The sequence below is a fragment of the Phaethon aethereus genome (assembly GCF_964289735.1).
Source record: "Phaethon aethereus genome assembly, chromosome: 8".
NCBI lineage: Eukaryota > Metazoa > Chordata > Aves > Phaethontiformes > Phaethontidae > Phaethon > Phaethon aethereus.
In genome coordinates, this window is record NC_138584.1 from 33,260,407 (window position 1) to 33,282,835 (window position 22,429).

At 41.7% G+C, this 22,429-nt stretch overlaps 1 protein-coding gene across 1 annotated transcript in view; it reads right to left on the reverse strand.

The window, feature by feature from the left end:
* Window positions 1-22,429, reverse strand: part of JAK1 (Janus kinase 1) — a gene marked incomplete at its 5' end in the record, with an annotated part of 67,176 nt that overhangs the window by 5,154 nt on the left and 39,593 nt on the right. The window contains 16 exons of the mRNA XM_082003086.1: window positions 192-384; window positions 579-673; window positions 1,442-1,592; window positions 2,717-2,868; window positions 3,308-3,443; window positions 3,952-4,079; window positions 4,804-4,891; window positions 5,687-5,833; window positions 7,104-7,210; window positions 9,204-9,393; window positions 11,493-11,616; window positions 12,341-12,498; window positions 13,270-13,443; window positions 16,100-16,442; window positions 16,991-17,154; window positions 18,965-19,118. Coding sequence (XP_081859212.1) covers window positions 192-384; window positions 579-673; window positions 1,442-1,592; window positions 2,717-2,868; window positions 3,308-3,443; window positions 3,952-4,079; window positions 4,804-4,891; window positions 5,687-5,833; window positions 7,104-7,210; window positions 9,204-9,393; window positions 11,493-11,616; window positions 12,341-12,498; window positions 13,270-13,443; window positions 16,100-16,442; window positions 16,991-17,154; window positions 18,965-19,118 — 2,504 coding nt within the window. The remainder of the gene's footprint in view (window positions 1-191; window positions 385-578; window positions 674-1,441; window positions 1,593-2,716; window positions 2,869-3,307; window positions 3,444-3,951; window positions 4,080-4,803; window positions 4,892-5,686; window positions 5,834-7,103; window positions 7,211-9,203; window positions 9,394-11,492; window positions 11,617-12,340; window positions 12,499-13,269; window positions 13,444-16,099; window positions 16,443-16,990; window positions 17,155-18,964; window positions 19,119-22,429) is intronic.

Genomic DNA, 22,429 nt, shown 5'->3' on the forward strand with positions numbered 1-22,429 from the left:
AACATCAACCACATTGCTCCCATCCAGGTTAGCCAAGCACAAAAATGGGCAGGAGGACTTCAGAGATACATTGCTGCTTCTTCCATGAAGAAAGAGACCTAAACCCATAAGACTGTTTAAAATGCTTAATTTTTAAAGGAAAAGCCGTATACTTTCAGTGTATGCTTTTAGCATTCTACAGGAAGATTTACCATCTTCTGTGCAAATTCCCTTATATTTGACAATGTTCTCGTGATAAAGATTCCTCAAGATTTCTATTTCCTTCTTGAGATCAGCGATGTGATTCCCTCCACTCTCTGGCTTTAGAGATTTAACTGCCACTTGCTCCCCTGTATTGTCGCCTTCTGGGTCATACCTGCAGAGTTCAACCTTGCCAAAGTGGCCCTAATTGTAAAAGAAAAGAAAACACACAAAGAAGAAGATTTAACACACACTCACTAACCACAGTGTCACTGAAGCACTATTTTAGGCATTTACGATTCACATCTTCCTGCTGTGACATTCAGAAAGCAGACAGACAGCTGTGTATGCACACACACAAACCCCTACCTGTGTTCTGCATCTGCCATTGCTCTTACCTCTCCCAAATCACGGATTCTTTTCAAGAATCGTTTTTCAAAGAGCGTGGGATCGACCTCTGTAAAAGGTTTCTTCTCCGAGACAATATCAGGATCTGAGAGTGGAAAAAAAGTCCCAGGTCAAACAGATTCCTGTCAGGACACCTTGGTCTTGACACTTCCAAGGCATCCTTGCTCACTTCCAATCTGCAGCTGTTACTGTTAGAGTATGTCTGTCCTTATTGTCACATTTATTATTTAAATCCTGCCTCCTCCTTGACAGGGAATTCCTTCCATTTGTATGTGCCAGTCTGTCACTTGCTGATCTTCCTCCCTCACTCTGTGGGTTGCTCACTGGGTCTTCTTCCAGACTCTGATTCAGTTTTCTCTCAATATACTTCCCACCCTGTAGTAGTTAGTCAGCTTCCATGATTATTTACAGTAGTTATGGGAAGTCAAGTTTTGCCCTTACTACACCCTGATCGTCTGTTAGTTGCTCTGTAGTAATTTCAACAGAAAATGAACCAGGAACCAGAGTTACCTGTGTTAATGCTCTGATTTGGTCAAGAGAGCCCTATGGAAATCTCAAAGAGCTCAAACATTGTCTTGAAACACACTTCAGCTGTTGTATAAAATACGGACTATCGAATAAAATGGCAGTAACACCAACATAACTTAAGACCCATATTCAGCATGAATTAAACACTTGCATCCTACTTGCATTCATCTATAGAAAAGGTTATATCCATTGTCATAGGGACACAAATGCTCCTGTCAATACAACCATACGCACACAAGAATGCTGCCACAAGTGCCCAACTTAGCCAAATAAACCAGCCTTCTTTATCCCTCCCTCCAGCTGATTAAGCAAAACCAGGCCTTACTTTGTTCCTCCAGTTTGTTGATGTCTCTCATGATTGCTCTGAAGAAGGGTCTCTGATGGGCATCGTAGTTCATGCACTGTTTCATCAGGTCGGCTAGTTCCTTGCACGATGGTGTTGCCAACACAAAATGCCCCTCGTAGAACCTCTCTTTCTGTAAGGCAGAAATGGAAACTCCTGCATGAATCCTGGCTTTTAACTTAATAAACCCATGTTCTATGTCAGAAAATGTGACCGTTAGATCCTTAACTCCCTGCGAACTTTTACTTAACTTTGCTAAGGAAATCCTCCTTTTCAGCAGTAACTCTAAAACCGTTTCCTACCAGTAAAGAACTACTATTGCGCTGAATCTGTTCGGAGCAACCACTTAAAACACATCAAGTTTCTAAAATGTGCTGAAGATTTCATCTTTCAGAAGTCATTTTTCTGCCAGGTTTGCCATATTACTTATGCACTGGGACAAATGGCTAAGTGGAAATGCTTGCCAAGGAAACAACATAACGCTGGCTGCTCTTCACAACCCCGGAGAAGGTACCAGCTTCGGGGCAGATGGGATGAGGGTGGGCTTGTGCATTTTCTAAGCTCTGCAGGACTACCCCGGCTGTCTGCCACATGCAGGAAGCGGACTGTAGCCAGGGCAGCAAGTTCCTTTCAGCTACCTCCTGTTAAAATGACTCAGGCAGTGACTCGAGTACTCAGTCATTTCCTTCAGACGAGCAGCAACTGCCTTGCTCCACTGCCTTCTCAACACAACAGAACTTCAAGAAAGAAAAAGCACATTTGGAACATATGCTGAGGGACTCTGGTAGCGATGAACAGAACCTGCCAGCAGTAAGGCAGAACAAGATTTAAGGGTTTTTTTTAGATTTCAGAGTGAACAATAATGGCGTCCCACAGCAGTCTAGTTCTGAACCAACGTCCAAAAGATACAAGCAAGGACAGAGGAACCTAGCTGCTAAGCAGAACCTCAGTCAATGTATAACTGGACACAGGGGTCAGAAAAAGACAGGTGTCAGAGCATCAGAAGTTCTGCTTAATTGTTACTATGCTGAGTTTTGAAAATCACCAACAAGGTCAGGTTGAATTGGCAATTTTTATAGAGAGGACAAGAATTCCTGCTGTAACCTGTGGCAATTTGGATGGATCAGCCCCTTATCAAGTCCAGCTGAGCTGGTTTTCATGTAAATTGAAAGAAATTCAAGCTGGGCATGGAAACCAAAGTACCAGAAGAGGAGGTATTTGAGATGTCAAGGTAAAGTTTTTGTAACATAGTTTTACCTCTGCTAACGTCTTGTCTTTCAGTGGTATTTCTCCATTATAGCAGATTTCCCACAGTGTTGTACCAAAACTCCACTTATCTGCTGCAATGCTTAAATTTTTGGAGTCTTCAACACACTCAGGTGCAATCCAGGGGATTCGCTCAACACATTCTTAGATAAAACACAGAATCAAAGCATTTTGGAGTTAGTATCAAAGGGATTAAAAAAAAAAAAATCAGCCTTCTAGCTTAATTATTCTTATCTAACAGCTGCTTAACTAAGATAAGCTACGGCTGCAGTATTTGTCCAGTTTCAGGGAAATCTCAATTCTCAAATCCCTGTTCGCAGGATGATGTTTCTGTGGCTTTTACAAGCTCGTGCCTTGAGCCATCCAGAAACTGAGATTGATTCTATCTCTCCCTAGACTTAACATGACTTTTTAAGAGAAATGAATACAACAAGCACCCACCATCAGCAACACTCCTTTACTTCCATGTAGTTTTCAGAGTCATGGAAGTTGATTAATTCTAGAGCCCGTTCTAGCTGGTATAAATGATATTTCTTCCTTCCCCACCACACTGAAGAAAGAAACCTGATTCCTGTGCCATACCTTGCCTGGACAGCACAGTTATTGGTATTCCTGGGTCGCTCAGCTTTATGAAAGGGCCATATTCAGTGTCAATTCCCTCTCGTGCCAGTAGAATGTTCTTAGTACACACATTTCCATGTACCAAATCCTTATCCTCCTGCAGGAAGGGGGGAAAAGAATAGTGAGTGCAGTAAGCTATCAATGGTCTGCAAGTGCTCTAACATACCTATGGCATAGGGGATCACTAAAATACTCCAAAAATACAGCTTGGAAGAAATTATCCTAGAGAAAAACAGGGAAACGTGGCATAGGGAAACAGACTGTTCACACTTAAGCATTGTATTTGTACAGCTGATGCATTTTGGAAAAAAGACCAACATTGTATTCCTTTTTTACAAAGGGCTTAATTGCAGGCACATACAGAAAACTGGTGGCAAATGCAAGCACGTAGCCTGTTTGGCCTGCTGATAAAAAAGGAGCTCATCACCTCCTCTGAGAATCTTTTTTCTCATTTAAAGCAACATAATGAATACAAAAAGAATACCTCTTACATTGTACGGTCCCACCTGAGAAAGGAAATTTATTAGTTACTAACGCACATGAAACCTCTGTAGCATTAGGTTGCAGCAGCTATAGGCAATGCTTTGGTCAAGATGCCTTCTTACCAAGTAGCTTAGTGCACTTGCAAGTTGCTTGGCAACTTTGAATTTCCAAGGAGTTGTCAGAACTTCACTTTTCCGATGCATAAACAGATCCAGAGGCCCAAATTCAACAAACTCTTCGACCATGATATCTACAAAGTCAGGTGCATAAAGTCAGTATTGCAATGACCGGTGTCTGGAGTAATCTAATAGGCCTGTTACCACCTTCCCCACCCCAGGCAAGATGGTTATATTATGTCTTTATTTCACCTTCCTCAAAGTGTATTTCAGTGCTCAGAGCCCAAATTAAGAAGAGTGTGGCTTTATGTAGTAAATGTACAGTAAAGCTGGAACAAAGCATTTCAAAGACCACAGCCTTCCCAGGAAAATAACTTCTGCCCGAAGGCTGGTTTGTACTGACACCACCACTATCACTGGCATTCTGACCTCAAGGAATCAACCTGTTAAGTACTTATTCAAAGACAGCATTGGAAGAGGAAACTCGTTAGTAGAAAGGACTCTGCAGCTGCATTGCTGTTCCAATTCCACCTCTGTCTGCACTGGAAAAATCAAAAGGCAGCAGCTCCTATGCCCATCTTTCCCCATGCTACCACTGAACTGAATGGCTGCCCTGTCCCTACCAAGCCTGCTACTTAAGTGTGCTGCCTAGACAGATGTTGGAACCTTGAAACAGGTTGCCCAGAAAGGTGGTAGATGCCCTGTCCCTGGAAACATCCCAGGCCAGGCTGGACGGGGCTCTGAGCAACCTGCTCTAGTTGAAGATGTCCCTGCTCACTGCAGGGGGCTGGACTAGATGTCCTTTAGACGTCCCTTCCAACCCAAACCCTTCTGTGATTCTGTGTTCACTGAACTCACTTTCAACATCACGGACACAGACTCCATGGAGGAGGACAATGTGCTTGTGGGACACCTGCCTCATCATGCTTGCTGTTTCAAAGAACGCCTGTGAGAAAGTGAAAGAGGTAAGCCACTACACTGCTGGTCATTGTGGCAGTCTGCCAAGCATTTAACAAATACAGAGCATCAAGTAACAAAAACATTTGCAAAAGATTGCTGTGTTTTCCCGTAATGTAAAGGGTTAACAATGGTAGGGATGTGCCATCCCACTGTAGTAATGAGGCAGTGGAGTGCTGTCAGAGATGTGTTGTCCACCAGGTCACGGAAGCAACCAATGCTCTTCCTTGCACACATGCATACGCTGGGTCTTAGCATCCCCTGTGTTATGCATGAGCCTCTCTTACTAGGTGATTAAGCAAGATGCAGATCAAGCAACTTGCCTGTGGCCCTGTCGATGACAACTAGTGACACAGCCCAAAGCACAAGGTGGAGGCAATTTCTGGTCGGCAGCAGTACCCTCACCAAACTCCATGGTTCTCAACTGAGACAGTTGCAAGGTGTTGGGCATGGGTACGACCGTGCATTTCATACCGCAGCAAGGTCTGAGTCCATTTTCCTTGCGCTTATGGTCTGCACACGTGCAGGCTGGCAGGGAGCACTGGCATTCTCCAGCCAGACCCAGTGCTGCTGCCTGCCTAATGAGATCAGCTTACAGAGTACCTCAAAAGTCCTGATCAATGATGGATTTGACTGCCTACAATGGTGACATACACCTTCAGCATTTTCCCATTACCCTGCTATATACACAACCCCTTTTTTAAAGGTTTTTCATAGTTAACTATGTCCAGTGTTGTGAGACCCAGTGTTTGTACTACACCAGACAAAAAAAAAAGAAACTTGCCAAAGAAATGTCTCTGTGGCTGGGGTCCAAGACTTTGAGAAGGACTTTAATCTCTTTTTCATTTTGATATCCTTCGTTCTCATCATCTTTGTAGTTGAGAATCCCTGAGTAAATCTGTGTTCTCGTCCCTCTTCCAAGATGTTCGCCCTAAGACATAACACACCATATATTTTTTAAACCAGGACATAAAGCAAACAAGTGTAGACTTACACAAATACTCGAATCTGCACTCTATTCTGCCTCTCCAGGTAGAGAGGGGACTTAGCCCTTCACCTGATCTAGCTACATACAGACTTAAAATTATTACGGCGAGAAACCAATGACAATGTGTTATTCTTTGCTTTAATAGTCTCTCTCTGAGCACACTCATCACCGTAAACTCATTTGATATTAAAGGGCTATTACATCTCCATTAACATCAAACAGGTTCAGTGTGATTTAACTTTATTAGACTAAACACCACATAAATAAATAATAACTGGCCTCTTATTTACAATAAGCTGCCGTTGAGGCAATCTTTAATGCGTTTCCAAAAGTTAGAGGAAGTAATATTTCAATGGAACGCTTTGTTTGGGAAAGCAATTTCCTCCTAAATAACAGAGGATTCCGCCTTGGGATATTCTTGCAGGAAGTCTGCACACTGACTGTAAATATACCAATTAAAAAACAATTAACGTAATCTATATCTGTTCTCCCTGTTCAGTGCTGCAACCTAAAAAAAAACCCCACACTTTTTATTTAACTGAAGAAGCTAACTGCATGATTTAAGAGCTCAGGTCTTCTAGAAACACTAAATATGTTTCGGGCATTCAAGCCACTGTGTGGTTTTTGAAGTTTATTCAGGTCTCCTGCATCAGTAACCGCAAACAACTGTCAGAAAATTTGGGAACATAGGTGCTAAATCAGTTCGCAACACAAAATTTTGAATGCTAAGACTCTTCACAGCTTTTGAGTATTTCACCCTTTTTTTTACTGTAGGATATTATCTTAAAGCTCAAGTTGCCCGTTTCTCTGGTATGCCAGGCTTTAAAAGATATAGCCACATTTAGCAACAAACCAGCTAGGAAAAGCAGCTCTTAAGACTTTCCTGATTTTTTTTTTTTTTTTTTTTTTTTGGAATGACCTTAGAAGTACCTCTTTCCACAAACACTAGAAAATTGCTCAAATATCAATTTGATTCCTAGTGAAAGGCATTACTTCCAAGCTTCTCTTCTTTTTCCACACAAGGACCTATAAACATTTAGATGCTGCAATAAGAGACTTTAATACAAATAAGGATTCAAATGAAGTTTTGCTGAGGAAAATGGAAGTGGAAGAACCAGCCGGAATGGGATGATTTTACATTCCTTAACTGGGTACAGTGGGTTGTCACACTACTTTGATTGTAAGAGAGAAACACAGTTCAGCAGCTACCTACCTGCATGATTTCTTCCTTGAGGATTCGATGGAAACTCAGCTGCCCTAGGTGATAAACAGGTTGCCATTCCTGCGCCTTCTTGGTTGCAACAAGCAAGTTGGAGATTTCTGGAAGTCAGGGAGAGAATCTTTAAGACTTTTCAAAGATAACTGCATTCACCTTTCTCAGTAACATTATCGTATATGATCACTGCAAGATAAATCCCCAAATGAATGAGGGGGAGGGAGAAAAGAAGAAACTTTGACTTAAATTCTGCTCAAGTAACTTCTATTCTGTCATTCAACAGAGAATTCACTGAAGCAGAGCTACATATTTTATATTATATATACAATTTTAATATTAGCTTATAGCTAATATTAAGGGGGCTGATATGATAGTGTTTACTGCACAAATACCTGGGACTGAAAGTGGAAATACCTCTGATGTACATTAAATAAAAAAACACACAGGTTTTAAACACTCTTTCCAGTGTGCAGATGGGCAAAGGGTGGCTGGAGTCTCATTTCCTCTCTCTACCTCCTTGAAAATGTCTTGCTTTCTGGGAAACACTAACATTCCATTTCCAGAGCAGTGGAATTAAATTGGGGAATAGGAAGTGAACAGAAGGAAAAGACTCAAAATCTCCACGCTTCCTCCACCCTGCTTCTGGTCAGGGAGAGGCATGGTTAGATCCAAAAGTCTTGCCCATGAATTCTGTCTTCCTGTGTTTGACAGCAGGCTTTATTATGATACAATGGTTTTAGAGGTCTGTGGACATCTGGCCTTCCCATTACTGAGAGCAGAACATGTGCGTTGGGGCTAAACCATGATCTAGCACTCTGAAAATGATCAGTAAAGAACTATACACTGGGAAAACTGCTTTATTTCTGCATCCCCTAAACTTCTTTGTGAATAACCAATCAATTAGACAGATTCAAAAAGAAAAAAAAAAAGGAAAAAAAAAGAAGCAAAAAAACACCCAGGGAAGAGACAGAACAGGGAACAGCACAGATGATGCACTGGATCCCACTGTAACTCATGCCAATGAAAAGCTGAAATGGGCAGTCCACTCCTTGATCTGCTTTACTTAATTCCAAATACAGCTGTCAAAATGTTTAATCTCTCCATGCTCCAGACAATTACCAATGTTCTTCAAAAGCGTTGATAAGCTCAGTGTCTATCTACAGAGTACTCTCCTCTAAAACCATCAGAACAAGCAGGTAATTAATGTAGCTCAGTTATTCCCCTTACTCTAACAGGAAACCATTATCTGATCAGCACAATCACGCCACTGTGTTTCCTCTTTCATACGAAATTCAGCTGCGAGACACTTGTAGTTTATAGCAAACAATTTTAGTAAGCGTTGGCATTAACAGTTTAACAAATGCACGGTTGTCCCAGCCCTCTAAAATCTGACCTCACAGACGGATTTACTGACTGCAAGGCTGTTCTGGTTGCGAACAGTTGTGGACCAAGCCTTCCCAGCTGCTTTGTGAAGATTAATAGAGTAAACAACAGCTCATAATGAGAGCAAACAAGCTTCAAACCAGAGGTGGCCACACAACAACTTCAGGTTGCAACCCTCCTTTGCTAGAGGAGCAAAACGTGATGCGTGATGTCACTGCCTGGCATACGTGACTCGGTAGAGCAAAGGAAGAACCTTATATGGTCCCCTCTTCACCACAGCATTGCAGCCCATGACTCTGAGTCAGCTGTGACATTTTCTTTTTAAACAAATCTAGAGTTCCACCTCTGCTTGTCGATACTGCAGGGCCAGTTGTTTAGGTGCGAAAAGGGAAACCAGAACTTTTCTCACAGTCATTTGAAAAGTTCACACAAACAAGGCTCATGAGAGGCACCAGCCCCTGAGCATCCTGTGCTGAGCTTGTAACATTGAAAGGAAAGCCCTAAAACCTTGTTCACAGTGTTTGCTTTTGCTTTTTGGCAAGACTCTTCCTCCACAGAGACGGAAGAAACTTCATATATAACTTTTTAAGTGACAAAAGAGCTTCTTCACACAAGAATACAGAACAAACCAAAGACACCAAGAATGCCTCTTATTTCTGGAGTTTGTTTCCTTTCAACAGCAAAGTTTGTTGCCTCTCTTAAAGGATAGACTACCTCTTGGTTTTGGCTGGCAACACCTCTTCAGTGTAAAGCTTATGTTGTCTGTCCGAAGTATTTGTCCTTTCAGGTGATCCATCAGTTCTTTTAAGGATGAGGAAGACTTGTTTGAACCATGTAGGAAGTACCCGCCTTTCTTCACCTCAATCTGGAAGTTCTTGTACTGGATTGAATTATTTATCATCTGCTATTAGGTGGGGAAAGGGAAAAAAAAGAAAGGAAAATATAATCATTAAAGTGAAAGGATGTTTTAAAGCCATAAAAGCTCCCCAAAAGCCTTTGAAAGCACATGTAGGACCAGTTAATCACTTGCTCCTAAGCTACGGTCCTCTAATCAAACTCTAATGAAGTAGAAAAAGACCCTAAAATTCTTAAAACCTTCAGTCACAGAAAGGCTCATAATAGCAGAGTGGAAAAAGAGCAACATAAAGATGCAATCATCTAACAAGTCCAATTACGGCTTCTGTGTTTTGCAGAGCCTGAGAGTACGCAGAAGCCCTGACTCTTCTGAAGGAATCTTCTCTTTGCTTGGTCAGGAATTGCAGAATCCGGACCATGATTTCAAAATCTCAACTTAAAAATAGCAAAACCCCCTTTCACAACACAGATTGTTCAACAAGTGAAACAAGATTTCAGGCTGTTTTTCAAACCTTCCAGTTTCATTCAAATGTACTGAGGAAAAATGACTAAACTTTCGTACCTTCCTATCTCAAGCCTGTGCCCTTTCCAGTTCTACCCTCTAATCCTGCTTCCTCACCTCTACCATACTGCAGCTTCGCAACACCTCTCTCTCTTCTTTTCTCTCTAAGCCTTGCAATGAGGTCGAATGGTTTCCAAGACAAAATTAATTTCTTGTTCCAATGCCTCAGTTGCCCTATCTGTTAGAAGACACTGTTGATCGTATAGGTTTTTTGCAAATGTCTACAGAGGATGGAACCAAATATTATTGCTAAGAGATGAAAATGATTTCCAAGAGGTTTTTTTCATCATTTTGTTGTTTCTTGTTTCCAATGTCCCTTCTTGACCTCATTGTTGATTCTATTAACATTTTTTTCTAAGAGAAGGAAAACAGTTTATATGCCTTTATACTATTATTATTCTTGTGTGAACACTTTAAATATCTTCCCAAAACTAGCAAGTCGGCTGCAGACTTCCAGCTGAGGTCAGTAAAATTCATACTTCTGCACAGTTGCTGCATTCTTCTTTTCTACTTCTAATTCCACTCTGGTGAGACCCTACCTGGAGTCCTGTGTCCAGCTCTGGAGCCCTCAGCACAGGAGAGACATGGACCTGTTGGAGAGGGTTCAGAGGAGGCCACAAAAATGATCAGAGGGATGGAACACCTCTGCTATGAGAACAGGCTGAGAGAGTTGGGATTGTTCAGCCTGGAGAAGAGAAGGTACCGGGGAGACCTTATTGCAACCTTCCAGTACTTAAAGGAGATTATAAAAACAACGGAGACAAACTTTTTCGCAGGGCCTGTTTCAACAGGACAAGGGGTAATGGTTTTAAACTAAAAGAGGGCAGATTTAGACTAAATATAAGGAAGAAATTTTTCACAATGAGGGTGGCGAAATGCTGGCCCAGGTTGCCCAGAGAGGTGGGAGATGCCCCATCCCTGGAAACATCCCAGGTCAAGTTGGTTGGGGCTCTGAGCAACCTGATCTGGTTGAAGATGTCCCTGCTCACTGCAGGGGGGTTGGACTAGATGACTAAATAAGCTTAAAAGGTCCCTTCAAACCCAAACTAATCTATGATTCTAACTGGTTCTCTCACCTATCCCAACTCATGAGCTCATCTTTTACAAAATATGTTCCACCAGCTAGCTGTGTATACGTCCCCTCCTGCGGTGCTCTACACATAAAGGCAACTATTGTCATGCACTATTCTTTTACAGTCTGTCAGCAGAAATACATTCATATAATTAAATCCATGTTCAAGAAACATTAAGTAAGTTGCCATGACAAATTCTGTATGTCATTCTCACACCATACAAGTTTGAAAAAGCTTAATCTCAGTCATGTTTGTGCACAGTTTTATTGCTTTGAACGGAAATGTTCTGGATGTAATGAATCATATTTGTAGATATAGCATATTTGTAGAGATAGGACAGGAGTCCAGGGAAAATGAAGCTGAGTACAAGTATCCACCCCCTGCTGCATCAGCTATCGAACAAAGATAAGAGTGTCTGCCCTAAAGTACATAAATATGTCAACATGGATTACAGGAGCTGCTAGTCTTTGCCTCATTATCAGATTACTGCTGGGAATGCCACACCTGACGTACCTCTGAGCCTTCGAAACAAGTCACTGTCATGAGAATGTCGTTAAAGTTCGTGCAGCTCCATCTCAACACGTACATTCCTGCTTCATTCCCTTCCTGTCGCAGTTTATTGATGGCATATTCCGTGCTGAAAGAGTCAATGTACAAATGAGGAAAATCAACAAACGAGCAGTTGCATCCAAAATCTATTCGTAAATACATGAGAGAGTAATCCTGTATTTGGAACAAAAATGTATAACAGCAACTTAGAAATACTTATAATAATTATTAAAACATGATTTAATTGTGTGCATTACACATGCTCACATTTAGCTGCAAAAGATCAAGGGAAGAAAGTTTTATTAAGCTTTTAGCATGATTCATGGGGAAATTCCGCATGCAGCACAATGCGCACGTAAGTTCTCAGTTTTCCATATATTGCACCTTTGAACATAAAAGGAAAAGCCAAAAAGGTGAGCAGAAGGGAAAGTAATTCCTTTAGCTCTTTCAAAAAAACCAAAGGCTGTGTGCCTCCATCCAAGGACTCCCAGGATCAGTGCAGATACAGTTCAACTTTGTTTACCTAAAATATTCCCATCTGTTCAGTTGACAATGATCTTTATAGCTATTAGTGAAGTAAGCCTCAAAATACTCCATAGTGAGGAAACACCAGTTTTATAGATGAGTAAGTTGATGTGGAGAGAAACAGTGGTATTTTTTCCATGTCATCATTAGAAAAAGTAAGTTGTTCCACAGTCTTTTGTTAACTAACAACCCTCCAAGTGTCAGATTTCCTCAGTTGATTCAATATGCAGCAGTACTAGAGGCCTAATTATTCAAGTGGAAAAACTAAAATCAAATGTTTTACTAACCAAATGGGTCCATGGCATCCATTTTTTATGTTGTGCTCAATCAGTGGAGGAGCCACATCTGTGCAGAGGTAATGGTGGGCATCTGCTGTAAGTCTGAAGTACCCGTCTACCAACGATGCAAACGACAGGGCCTCATCATGTGAGGACAGTTTTAATTCCTACAACAAAAAGCTAATTTAGTCAAGAATTCTTACAGTTCTGTTAAAGCATTTCAGGAGTGTTTTAATATCCAGCAATTTTTGCATATAGTGGCTAAAAAATTGTCCAGAAACCTATAACAGAAACCATACATCCTTAGGGAGCCAACACCGACCATTCTCTATCCTCCCCACTCATTACTGGCTACAAACTTCCATTCTCCAACGCGACTTATATTCTGCTGTAATCCTACATGAGATCTGCAAGGCAAACTCTTGTGCCAGCCTTTGTGAAACGCCAGAAATTTTGGACTGGGGCAGTCATGCTGAAGCCAAGGGCACTCTGGTAGCTGCTTTCCAAATTCTAACAGCTGGCAGCCCACAGCAAGAAGTAGTGGGTATCTATACACCAACTCTCCTCTCCTCCCTCCCAAAACCTTTCTACATTTGTCTCCTCTCCCTCTGCCATGCTTGCGGAGCTCCTCTTTCTTGACACTGCTTTTGGCTACCCAGGCTGTACAGAGGAAGGCCATGGGCTGAGAAACGTGTCAAGGAGGCCCCCAGGCACTGGTGGTATACAGTAACAAGTGTAGAAAAACAATGGGCTCACCAACTTGCTGCTCTTCTAACCAGCACTTCTGCAACAGTCTTGAGGAGAGCGTATTTAACTGTTACCTTTATATATATTCCATTAGAAAATGCTCCTCAAGGAGGTTGTAACCTGTTGCCCAACAACACTGTGTCACTACAGCTTCCCATGGGAAGGAAACCTATCCAAGGTTTGGTTCTTACCATCCTTTTGTTATCCTGCTTGTTAATGCTAACTGTAGACTCCTTGATGACAATGTGGGTGATTTCAGGAAAATAGGAAAAACTGTTCCATGAGTCGCGAATTTTGTGTTTTTCTTCATCCTTTTTGTTTTTGCCATCAGACTTTTTCTTCTTCTCTTTCTCTGTCTGAACAGACTGCAAATATATTTTGGATAAGAGTATACTAATAAAAACATTTTTTTAGCACAGTGTTTTTACACTAAAAAAAAATTCACGCCAATCTAATCCAGCTATTTTATTCTCGAATGCTTTTTGCACTGAATTATCAATTCATTCACATGTTCGGTGTGTCTGTATAGCAAGGACATACATCTGTCGAAAACAGTCCACAAGACAGTTTCCACATCAGCTAGGTAACTTACATCTCTCTCACTATGCTAGGAATAACTTCAGTAGCAGCACAGGCCTGAAAGGGTTCTACTGAAATTTCTAAATTATGTACTTGAAATATTCTTTCAGAGTTCAGCCCAAAAGCAAGAGCCACATTCTTCACTGCACCTGAACTGCCAACAGCAGATGAAATTCTACATGCAGACCACAATGAAGCTGAGCATCTTACAGGTCAAAAATCATTAAAAATTACTAGTAACTACTTATTTTAAAAAGATAAGTGTTCAGGCTGAGCAAAGCTTCCAGCTAGTCACAGAAAGGTACTCTCTGAGATGAAAGTCTTTGGTTTAGGCATTTAAATAAATATAATTTATAAATCAGCAGAAACAGGAGCCTTACAAGTAACAGGCTGCACTTCTTCCAAGCTTTTCTGCTCAAATATCCATTCTTCCTTCCCTCCCCCCCATTAATACGATCATTTAAAACAGGAATTCTCCATCAGAAATAAAGACAGTTAGGTTACATCTAAATGGAGTGAAGCACAGTCCTTTCTATGCTACAACAGATAGCTATCAGTAGGGTTCTCATCGCTGTGGGGAACCGAGGCAAGCAAAAAGAGGTCTGTTCAAGCATTGTATGTGGAGAAAAACTGCAGAATATGCCACCGCCCCTTCAAACCTAGAGCATATTACGTACACAAGGTACAGAAGAGGTTAAGCAAAGTCACCTCAATTAGCAGCACTGAAACAAGGGACATGTAAAATATCACTGATGTGAGAAAGCTTAGCTTTAATGTCACTACGTTTTCGTTTATTGTGTTGGGTTGGCATGGCAAGGGTTTGGTAGTGGGGAGGCTGCAGGGGCGGCTTCTGTGAGAAGCTGCCAGAAGCTTCCCCCATGGCCGATGGGGCCAGTACCAGCTGGCTCCAAGGCAGACCCACCGCTGGCCAAGGCCGACCCCATCGGCGATGGCGGCAGCGCCGCTAGGGAACAGAGTGAAGAAGGGGGGAAAAATTGCTGGGCAACAGCAGCTGGAGAGGAGTGAGGGTATGCGAGAGCAGCAGCCCCGCAGCCCCCAGCCCAGAGCAGGAGGGGCAGGAGGGCTCCAGGCGCCGGAGCAGAGAGTCCCCGGCAGCCCCCGGGGAAGCCCACGGGGAGGCCGGCTGTGCCCCTGCGGCCATGGAGCTCCACGGGGGAGCAGATCTGCACCCGCACCCGGGGAGGGCCCCACGCCGGGGCAGGGGGATGCCTGAAGGAGGCCGTGACCCCGTGGCAGCCCACATTGGGGCCGGCTCCTGGCAGGGCCTGTGGCCCCGTGGGGAGAGAGAGGAGCCCCGGCTGGAGCAGGTTTGCTGGCAGGACCTGGGACCCCGCGGGGGCCAGGCTGGAGCAGCCTGTTCCTGAAGGACAGCACCCGTGGGGGGACCCAGGCTGGAGCAGCCTGTTCCTGAAGGACAGCACCCGTGGGGGGACCCAGGCCGGAGCAGCTCGTGAAGAACTGCAGCCTGTGGGAAGGACTCACTTTGGACAAGTCTGTGGAGGACTGTCTCCCGTGGGAGGGACCCCACACTGGAGCAGGGCAGAGTTTGAGGAGTCCTGTCCCTGAGGAGGAAGGAGTGGCAGAGACAACATGTGATGAAGTGACCACAACCCCCATTCCCCGTCCCCCTGCGCCACTGGCAGGGAGGAGAGACACAAAAATCAGGAGGAAAGTTGAGCCTGGGAAGAAGGGAGGGGTGGGGGGAAGGTGTTTTCAAGATTTGGTTTTATTTCTCATTATCCTACTCTGAGTTGATTGGTAGTAAGTTAAATTAATTTTTCCCCAAGTCAAGTCTGTCTTGCCCATGACAGTAATTGCTGAGTGATCTCTCCCTGTCCTTATCTCAACCCACCAGCCTTTCATTATATTTTCTCTCCCCCGGCCAGTGGAGGAGGGCAGTGACAGAATGGCTTTGGTGGGCACCTGGCGTCCAGCCAGGGTCAACCCACCACATTTATTCATGGAAAGTCTATGAATATGAGCAAACACAGCACCCGGGGTGTCATATACAGAAAAGGCATTAACAGACTTTGAGATCAAGACAGAGCACCAAACCATAAGGACATCCACAGACATTAATCTTTCAAGACTTGTGTCTGGTCTGACAGATCTAGTACAGTCTTTAATTTTCCTGGTGAACAGGTTGCCCAAGGAGGCTGTGCAGTGTCCATCCTTGGAAGTTTTCAAGACCAGAACGGATAAAGCCCTGAGTAACCTGGTTTGATCTCAAAGCTAACCTCTAGGGGGTTCGACTAGAGACCTCCTGAGGTCCCTTCCAACCTGCATAATCCCATAATCCTATGAAAGAAGCCCTTTCAATAAAAAAGCTGATCTGCAGTGTCTGAAGATCATGACCGTTTCTAACAGTGGTTATGTCCCCAAAAGCAATCCTCCAATTCCCATTTATAAAGGGATACTTACATTTGGCTTGAGCCTCCACTGAATTCCATTGTTTCCTGTTACAATGACTTCATATACTGGGAGGATCTCATTGTCTCCACAATTAAATCTATTTATTTCATTCTCAGATGAAATCAGCAAAAACGAAGTCTCAAAAATTTCTGCTCCATAATGTTTAGTCAAGGTCTCCATTGTTGATAAGTATTTAACTTTTAGATCACGCGAAGACACACTACTGTTGCCAATGGTTTTATTGTTAAACTCTTTAAGGAAATGCTTGAAAACATTATTTATCCGAATCCTGGTTAAGAAATTCCTCTGTCTGATAGTCTTGTTCAAAGTTTCAGGAATATAATGCTTATAACTAGAAGGAAAAACAATGATACAAGTTAATACTGTTGTGTCCTAAATTTTAACTCTCCAAAATGTGCAACTGCCTTACCCTGAAAGTAATTTACAGACAACAAGGTGCAGTAAACCACTGCACAGTTGCTACTGCAGCAGTGCTTTACAGCATTAATAGCCAACAGGAACTCAAGTAATAACCTTATCTGAAAGCTTTTTAGTCAAATGGATACAGCCCACTCAAATCAATAACATCATTTATTCTAACAGTTCTCTCATTAGGTTGCCACTTAACACCACTGCCATTTCTCAACCTACTAACCCAGAAACACATCAGTATGCTGGGTGCACTAGCTGCACAGACTTCAAATGCTCTCTGGGCAAGAAAAAATTTAGGTTTGCTAATACATATCCCTACTGACAAGATTAGGAAGACCCACTTAGCAGTAATAGTGTTGGAGCTTGTAACTTCTGTACAGTCAGATCCTGGAAGGTAAAATGCTTAAAATCCCTTCTGAAGAGAAATGCAGCAGCCCCAACAGTGGCAAAGAAGTTATCCCAACTTACCTGATATCTTTGGGAAGCTCCGGAAGCTTCACATTTTTCTTGATGGCATAGTGAGAGATTGCAAGGACAGCCATCCCCAGACACTCGTTTTCAATTTCATGAACCTCTTGATCATTTTTAGGATCACGAATCGGTGCCAGGCCTTTCACTAAGTCATACTGACCCTTAACAGGAAGCAAAAAAAGCAAGCAATGATGCAGTCTTCTCTTACACCGGTGAAACAGAAACACTGGCAAGCACTAGTCACCCCACAAACCCTGCCTATTGACAACACACACCAACACTTGTGCCTGACAGAAGTCTGTTAAAATGATAGTTTGTGGAATCACCACGTGGATCGTCACAGCAGATCCACCACACATACAGTCCACACCGCTGTGGCTTTCACCAAGAACATGTGTAGACACCCAGGTACACCACCTGCACTGTTCAGACACTTCCAAGACCCCTGTCCCCCTCTATACACTAGCCCACCAAAAATTCACTTTTTTTGTAATTAACTAAAGAAAGCACCACCCCTGTGTCCTTCTAGCATCATCATGATTTTTTTTTTCCTGGTACACAGTAAATACTTTGTGTCTTTGCTTTATCTCTGCCCTCCATCACCTGCTGTCCCTATGAACCCCAGGCACTCAGTCTCTAAGCCACATCTCAAAGCCAAGATTGCAAACTCTGTGGCAGCCACCTTGCTCTGTGACAGTATGAAAAGTATTTGGTTACCAAAGAGCACAGACATTTCTGTTGCCTTATTCTAGCATTAGTGCTCTTCTGTTTGGCTTTTTAAAAAAATGTTATTACCCAGAAGTAAAATTGCTTAATGCAGTAATTGTCTTAAGATAGTCCCTTATCCCTACGATAGTAGGGTTCCAACTTATTCCGCACCTTAAAAGGTGTTTTCATTCTTTTTGCTGGCACTCAAAAAAAAGGGGAAAAAAGAAAGGGCAAAAACCAGTTTTCCGGCATGTTTTCAAACAACGATTTTGCAAAGTTGCATACAGGTACACAGGAATGTTCATACAAAACAGGGCATAAGTTAGATTGATTACAGAGAAAAAAAAACATTTGCTGCTTTTATTGCTTTAGAATGCAAGTGGTACCATTAAAATGCACACATAGTTGTGGCTAACTTGGTATTTTCTTTTATTGTGGTTTCACAACAGAACAACCAGTATTCACTGGAGCAGCTTCATGCTATCTCTTTTTCTGAAGGACACAACTCTGTTTCAAAATCTGCAAATTGTGCAGTAATTAAACTCAGAATTAGCAGTAAACTTGTTTTCTTCCAGTACATTTAATTTGCTCATTTCACAAGCCTTCATTGACTTCAAACTTCTCAGTTCTTTGGCAAAACCAGACAGTTCCTCATTTGCAAAATCATTTGTGTGTATATGAATTTTTTTGTACCAGAGCACAAGCCTTCTGAAATAGGGACCCTGCTTTACCTGCCACGTCCAGCATGCTGCATGTACCGCCAACAAGTGGGAGGCACAACAGGAGGAAAAAAACTGTATGTAAGCAGGCTGTGTGACACTGGTATTATCAATGTTTTAACACCACACAGGAAAAAAGACCCATTAAAAGGACACCATACTGTCAGTTTTAATACTGCTACTGTTCATCTATAGGACTATACATGTCAAAGTCATTGTGTGCAAATGTTTTGCAAAAGAAAAGGTGACAGCATTTATATCCAAAAATATTTACTATTAGAAGAATGTATGCTATAAAAATATAGCCATTTTTGGACTGTGAGATAAACAGTTTCTTCACACATTCTGCGTATGGGTGGATTGTTCTTCACATAGCAAATTCTCTTCTCTCCACCATGCAGAAGCATGAAGAAATCATCAATACTAACAAGTAAGGTTACATGTACTTTAAAAGTTTGAAAATAGGTCTTTAAAGCAGCTTCTAATGGATCAAATAGTTTCTGTGTGACCACAACAGCAGATATACTTGCAAGCAACCTCTTACCTGTGCAAAGATGTATTCTAATGAGTTTGCATCAAGTATAGGTGTTCCTTCTGGTGCCAGCTTCTTCTCGTAAGAGTTCTTCGCCTTCCTTGGCGAATGCCTCCACACTGAGGGTTCATTTTCACTAGTCCCATGCCAGTTTGTAAAGTAGTATCTTGCAAGAAAAGAGGGAATAAACTTTAAAAACTTTTGGGGAAATCCTCCATTTACATTAGATACATAATTTAAACTTTTAAAAGAAAACCAGTTTCAAGTCAAAATCCATCCATCTTCTGCCATGAGGTTGCAAGTTAAAGTGGTCCACTGCTGTAACTGCATGCCTGGCCTGAGGAACTGGGGAAAAAATGTGTTTTAGTCAAAGGTCTTCAGTGTTTCCACTCAACACTATCTCAGTCTGAACTCACGATACCACGACTGATTGCCTGTCACATCACTGCACAGTCCACCGAACAAGGTGGCACTACTCAGATGACAAATATGCTTCCATCACCTCTGACATTGCTTGAGCGGTGTAAGAGAGTGTAAAGCCTCTACTGTGCATTTACCGATGGCTGGCATTTGTATTCCAAGATAAAATGGCTCATCTAAATGGTTAACGAGACTTCAGACCTCCTCCTTTATAGGCACAGGGAAGAACTTTGCTATCCCTCCCTCCCTGGAACTTCTGCTTCCCTTTGGGTTCAGATGAAGCTGGTAAAAAAGGCACTAATTCAAACCACCCATGTTTTAAAGCGACACAGTCAATCTTCTGTGTATATTACAAAGATGCTTTTTACTCATACCTGTACACAAAGCTATTTAATTAAAAATCTGCTAAAGGAGTTGGCATCTGCTGAAAGGTAATATTTGAGTTCAAGCTCTGTTAGCACCTTTTGAGAAATCTTTGCCTAAATTATTCCAGAAATTTCTGTTTATCTGGGTTCTAGTAACATTTAAATCAAGTAAAGCCGAGTTAAATCTGGTGTGAATTAATGTGCCTTTTGCAAAGGTTCATGCCTTGCACATGATCATGGACTACTTGCAATTAAAAGGTTACAGAAGAGCAGATTTACCCAACTGCTAAGTAGGAATGATTTCTGTAAGAATGTGTCAATCTAATTCCAGAGGAGCATTCAGTGCTAGAAAGAGCAATCAATGCAGAATTACTGCATTGTATATATATAACTGCATTAATACAAAAGGTGGTGTAAAATCAGACATTTCTGATGGACAGTGACCACTGTGAGCATCGCATAATTTGTTTCACATTACCATGACATTGCCAAAGCAAAGCTTTTAACGTCTTACTAAATATATGATCAAAATCATAATGAATCTTTGTCACCAAAATGCGATCAACCAGCTTTACACAGGAAAAAGACAAATGAATGTGACTGTTAATAAACACTGCACATAAAAGAAGTAGTAACAAAAAAGTGAGTGGAAAAAACCTAAGGTTTTAGAAAGAAAATGTTGAGGCATGTGATGAGTATATCCAACTCCTGAATTGGAAATACATGTTTTCTGTATTGAAAGAAAAAGCTGACTAGATAAACTACCTCATAATCCATGAACACATTTTGAGATTACAAATAAGAAATCTGTTTAAATAACAAATCACTACGTTGCACAAGCAGTTTCATTTCAAATATAACACAATAAAAATGGCAAGAGATGGGTCCTAGAAGACAGGAGGACAGCAGCAAGGCCAGTAAGTCAACTGGCAAATGCTTACGAACATTATGGCACAGAACAACCAGTATGCAAAAGTGTGTGTTTTAAAACATGTGACTGTATCTTTGTGATTTGACTCTGACCAGAATGGGAGTACATGGATTAAGCTCCAATTCTGCAGTGGTTGAGGTTGGTGTGTATCAGTCTCACTGCAGACTCAGGATCTCAAAGAGCAAAACAAAATTGGTACTTTTAGTTCAGCAACATGTGTTTTAATCACACGTATTATCCGTACAATAAATGAACCATTCAAATGAAAAATTATGTATCAAATTAGTCTTAAAGAGATGAGACTTTCTGTACAGTGTTCCTGTCCATCCTTTCTTTTTGGTAAGTCTTTTTAAGTCCCCAAAAAGCATATATCTATAGCATGAGTAGGAACACCAACACACAACTACACCACAAACTCCTGACAAGTACTGTAAGATACTGCAGAACACCTTTGGTCAAAGCATAAAAAGCAAAGGAAGGCAGATGCTTCTGCCTCCAGGAAATGACTTTGTTCCCGTACTCCTTTATAAGATGAGTGATAATTAATAAGTCAAATTTTTTGGTATTTCCTGAAAATAATTATGGGCAAGATAGTGTGTATTGTTTGTAATTAGGATGAGAATTTACTCCTTTCCCCAATCAAACTGCACTGGTTAAGACAACACTTACTACTTACAATAAAAATTAGAGCCCCTTTGTGTGAGGAACCACATAAATAAAGAAGGAGAGCCTGAGCCTTGAAGAGACCAATCGACTTGTGGTAAAGGGGGACATATTATTACTATTCCAATTTCACAAACAAAAATGGGAGCACAAGCTTCCCAATTCCAGTGTCCTGCAAACAAGCTGGAAAGGAGACTGGGTGCTCCTCAGTTTCAGGAGCATGACCCACCCCTCTTTCAGAGCGCTTTAGCCCAAGGCAGGCACCTGCAGCATGGGTGAGAGCCAGCTCAACCGGGTCACCCTGGGAAGGAGCAGTTTTGCACTTCACACGTTCAATCTGGCCAAGGAGCAGTAGAAATACTGGAAGGGGACCTGCTGTTCTCCTTTCCCAAGTTTCCTGAAACACGTGTCTTGGGTCTCTTCTCCACACCAAGAAACACTGCTACCTCTGGCTTAAACACAATCCAGCTATGGAACAGTTAAACTCCTCCTCCATCAGCTGGTGTGCTAATTAGTCCAGGATATTACAAAATACTGTGGTTTCTTATGTTGCAGATTTTTTTTTTTAAACTTCAGGCAAGTGAAAGAAATACGGGGCTACTTAAAAAGTCTCTAGTGAAAAGCAAGTCCTTTTAAAATATTACCAAAAGTATAGCAGCTGGCACGGATTTGATGGACGGGAAGTCCACACAGTCAGAAACCAAATCTAAAGCTTTCAGCAGTGGGAGAAAAATCAAATGTCTAAAAGCATTTGAAACTACTGTGTCACATACCTTAATTTTATATATATAATTTCAATAGGACATGACTAAATAAAATCTATCAATGTAATGAAATTTCAGAAATAAGATTGTCCACATAAAAATGATTTAGTCTCTGAATTATTATATACAGTCTAATATACTGCACTATTAAATAAGCCCAAACCAGTTTCCTTTTTCAAGAGGAATTCTGCCTCTTGCAGAGCTCAGAGTAAACAATATTCATTTAGAGAACAGTTTCACAATCCTGTATTGCTCATAAGTTTTCAATGCTCTGCCCTGCTCTCAGTTCAGATGCCCAAGCCAAGACACACAATAGATCAGAAATGAAAGAAAG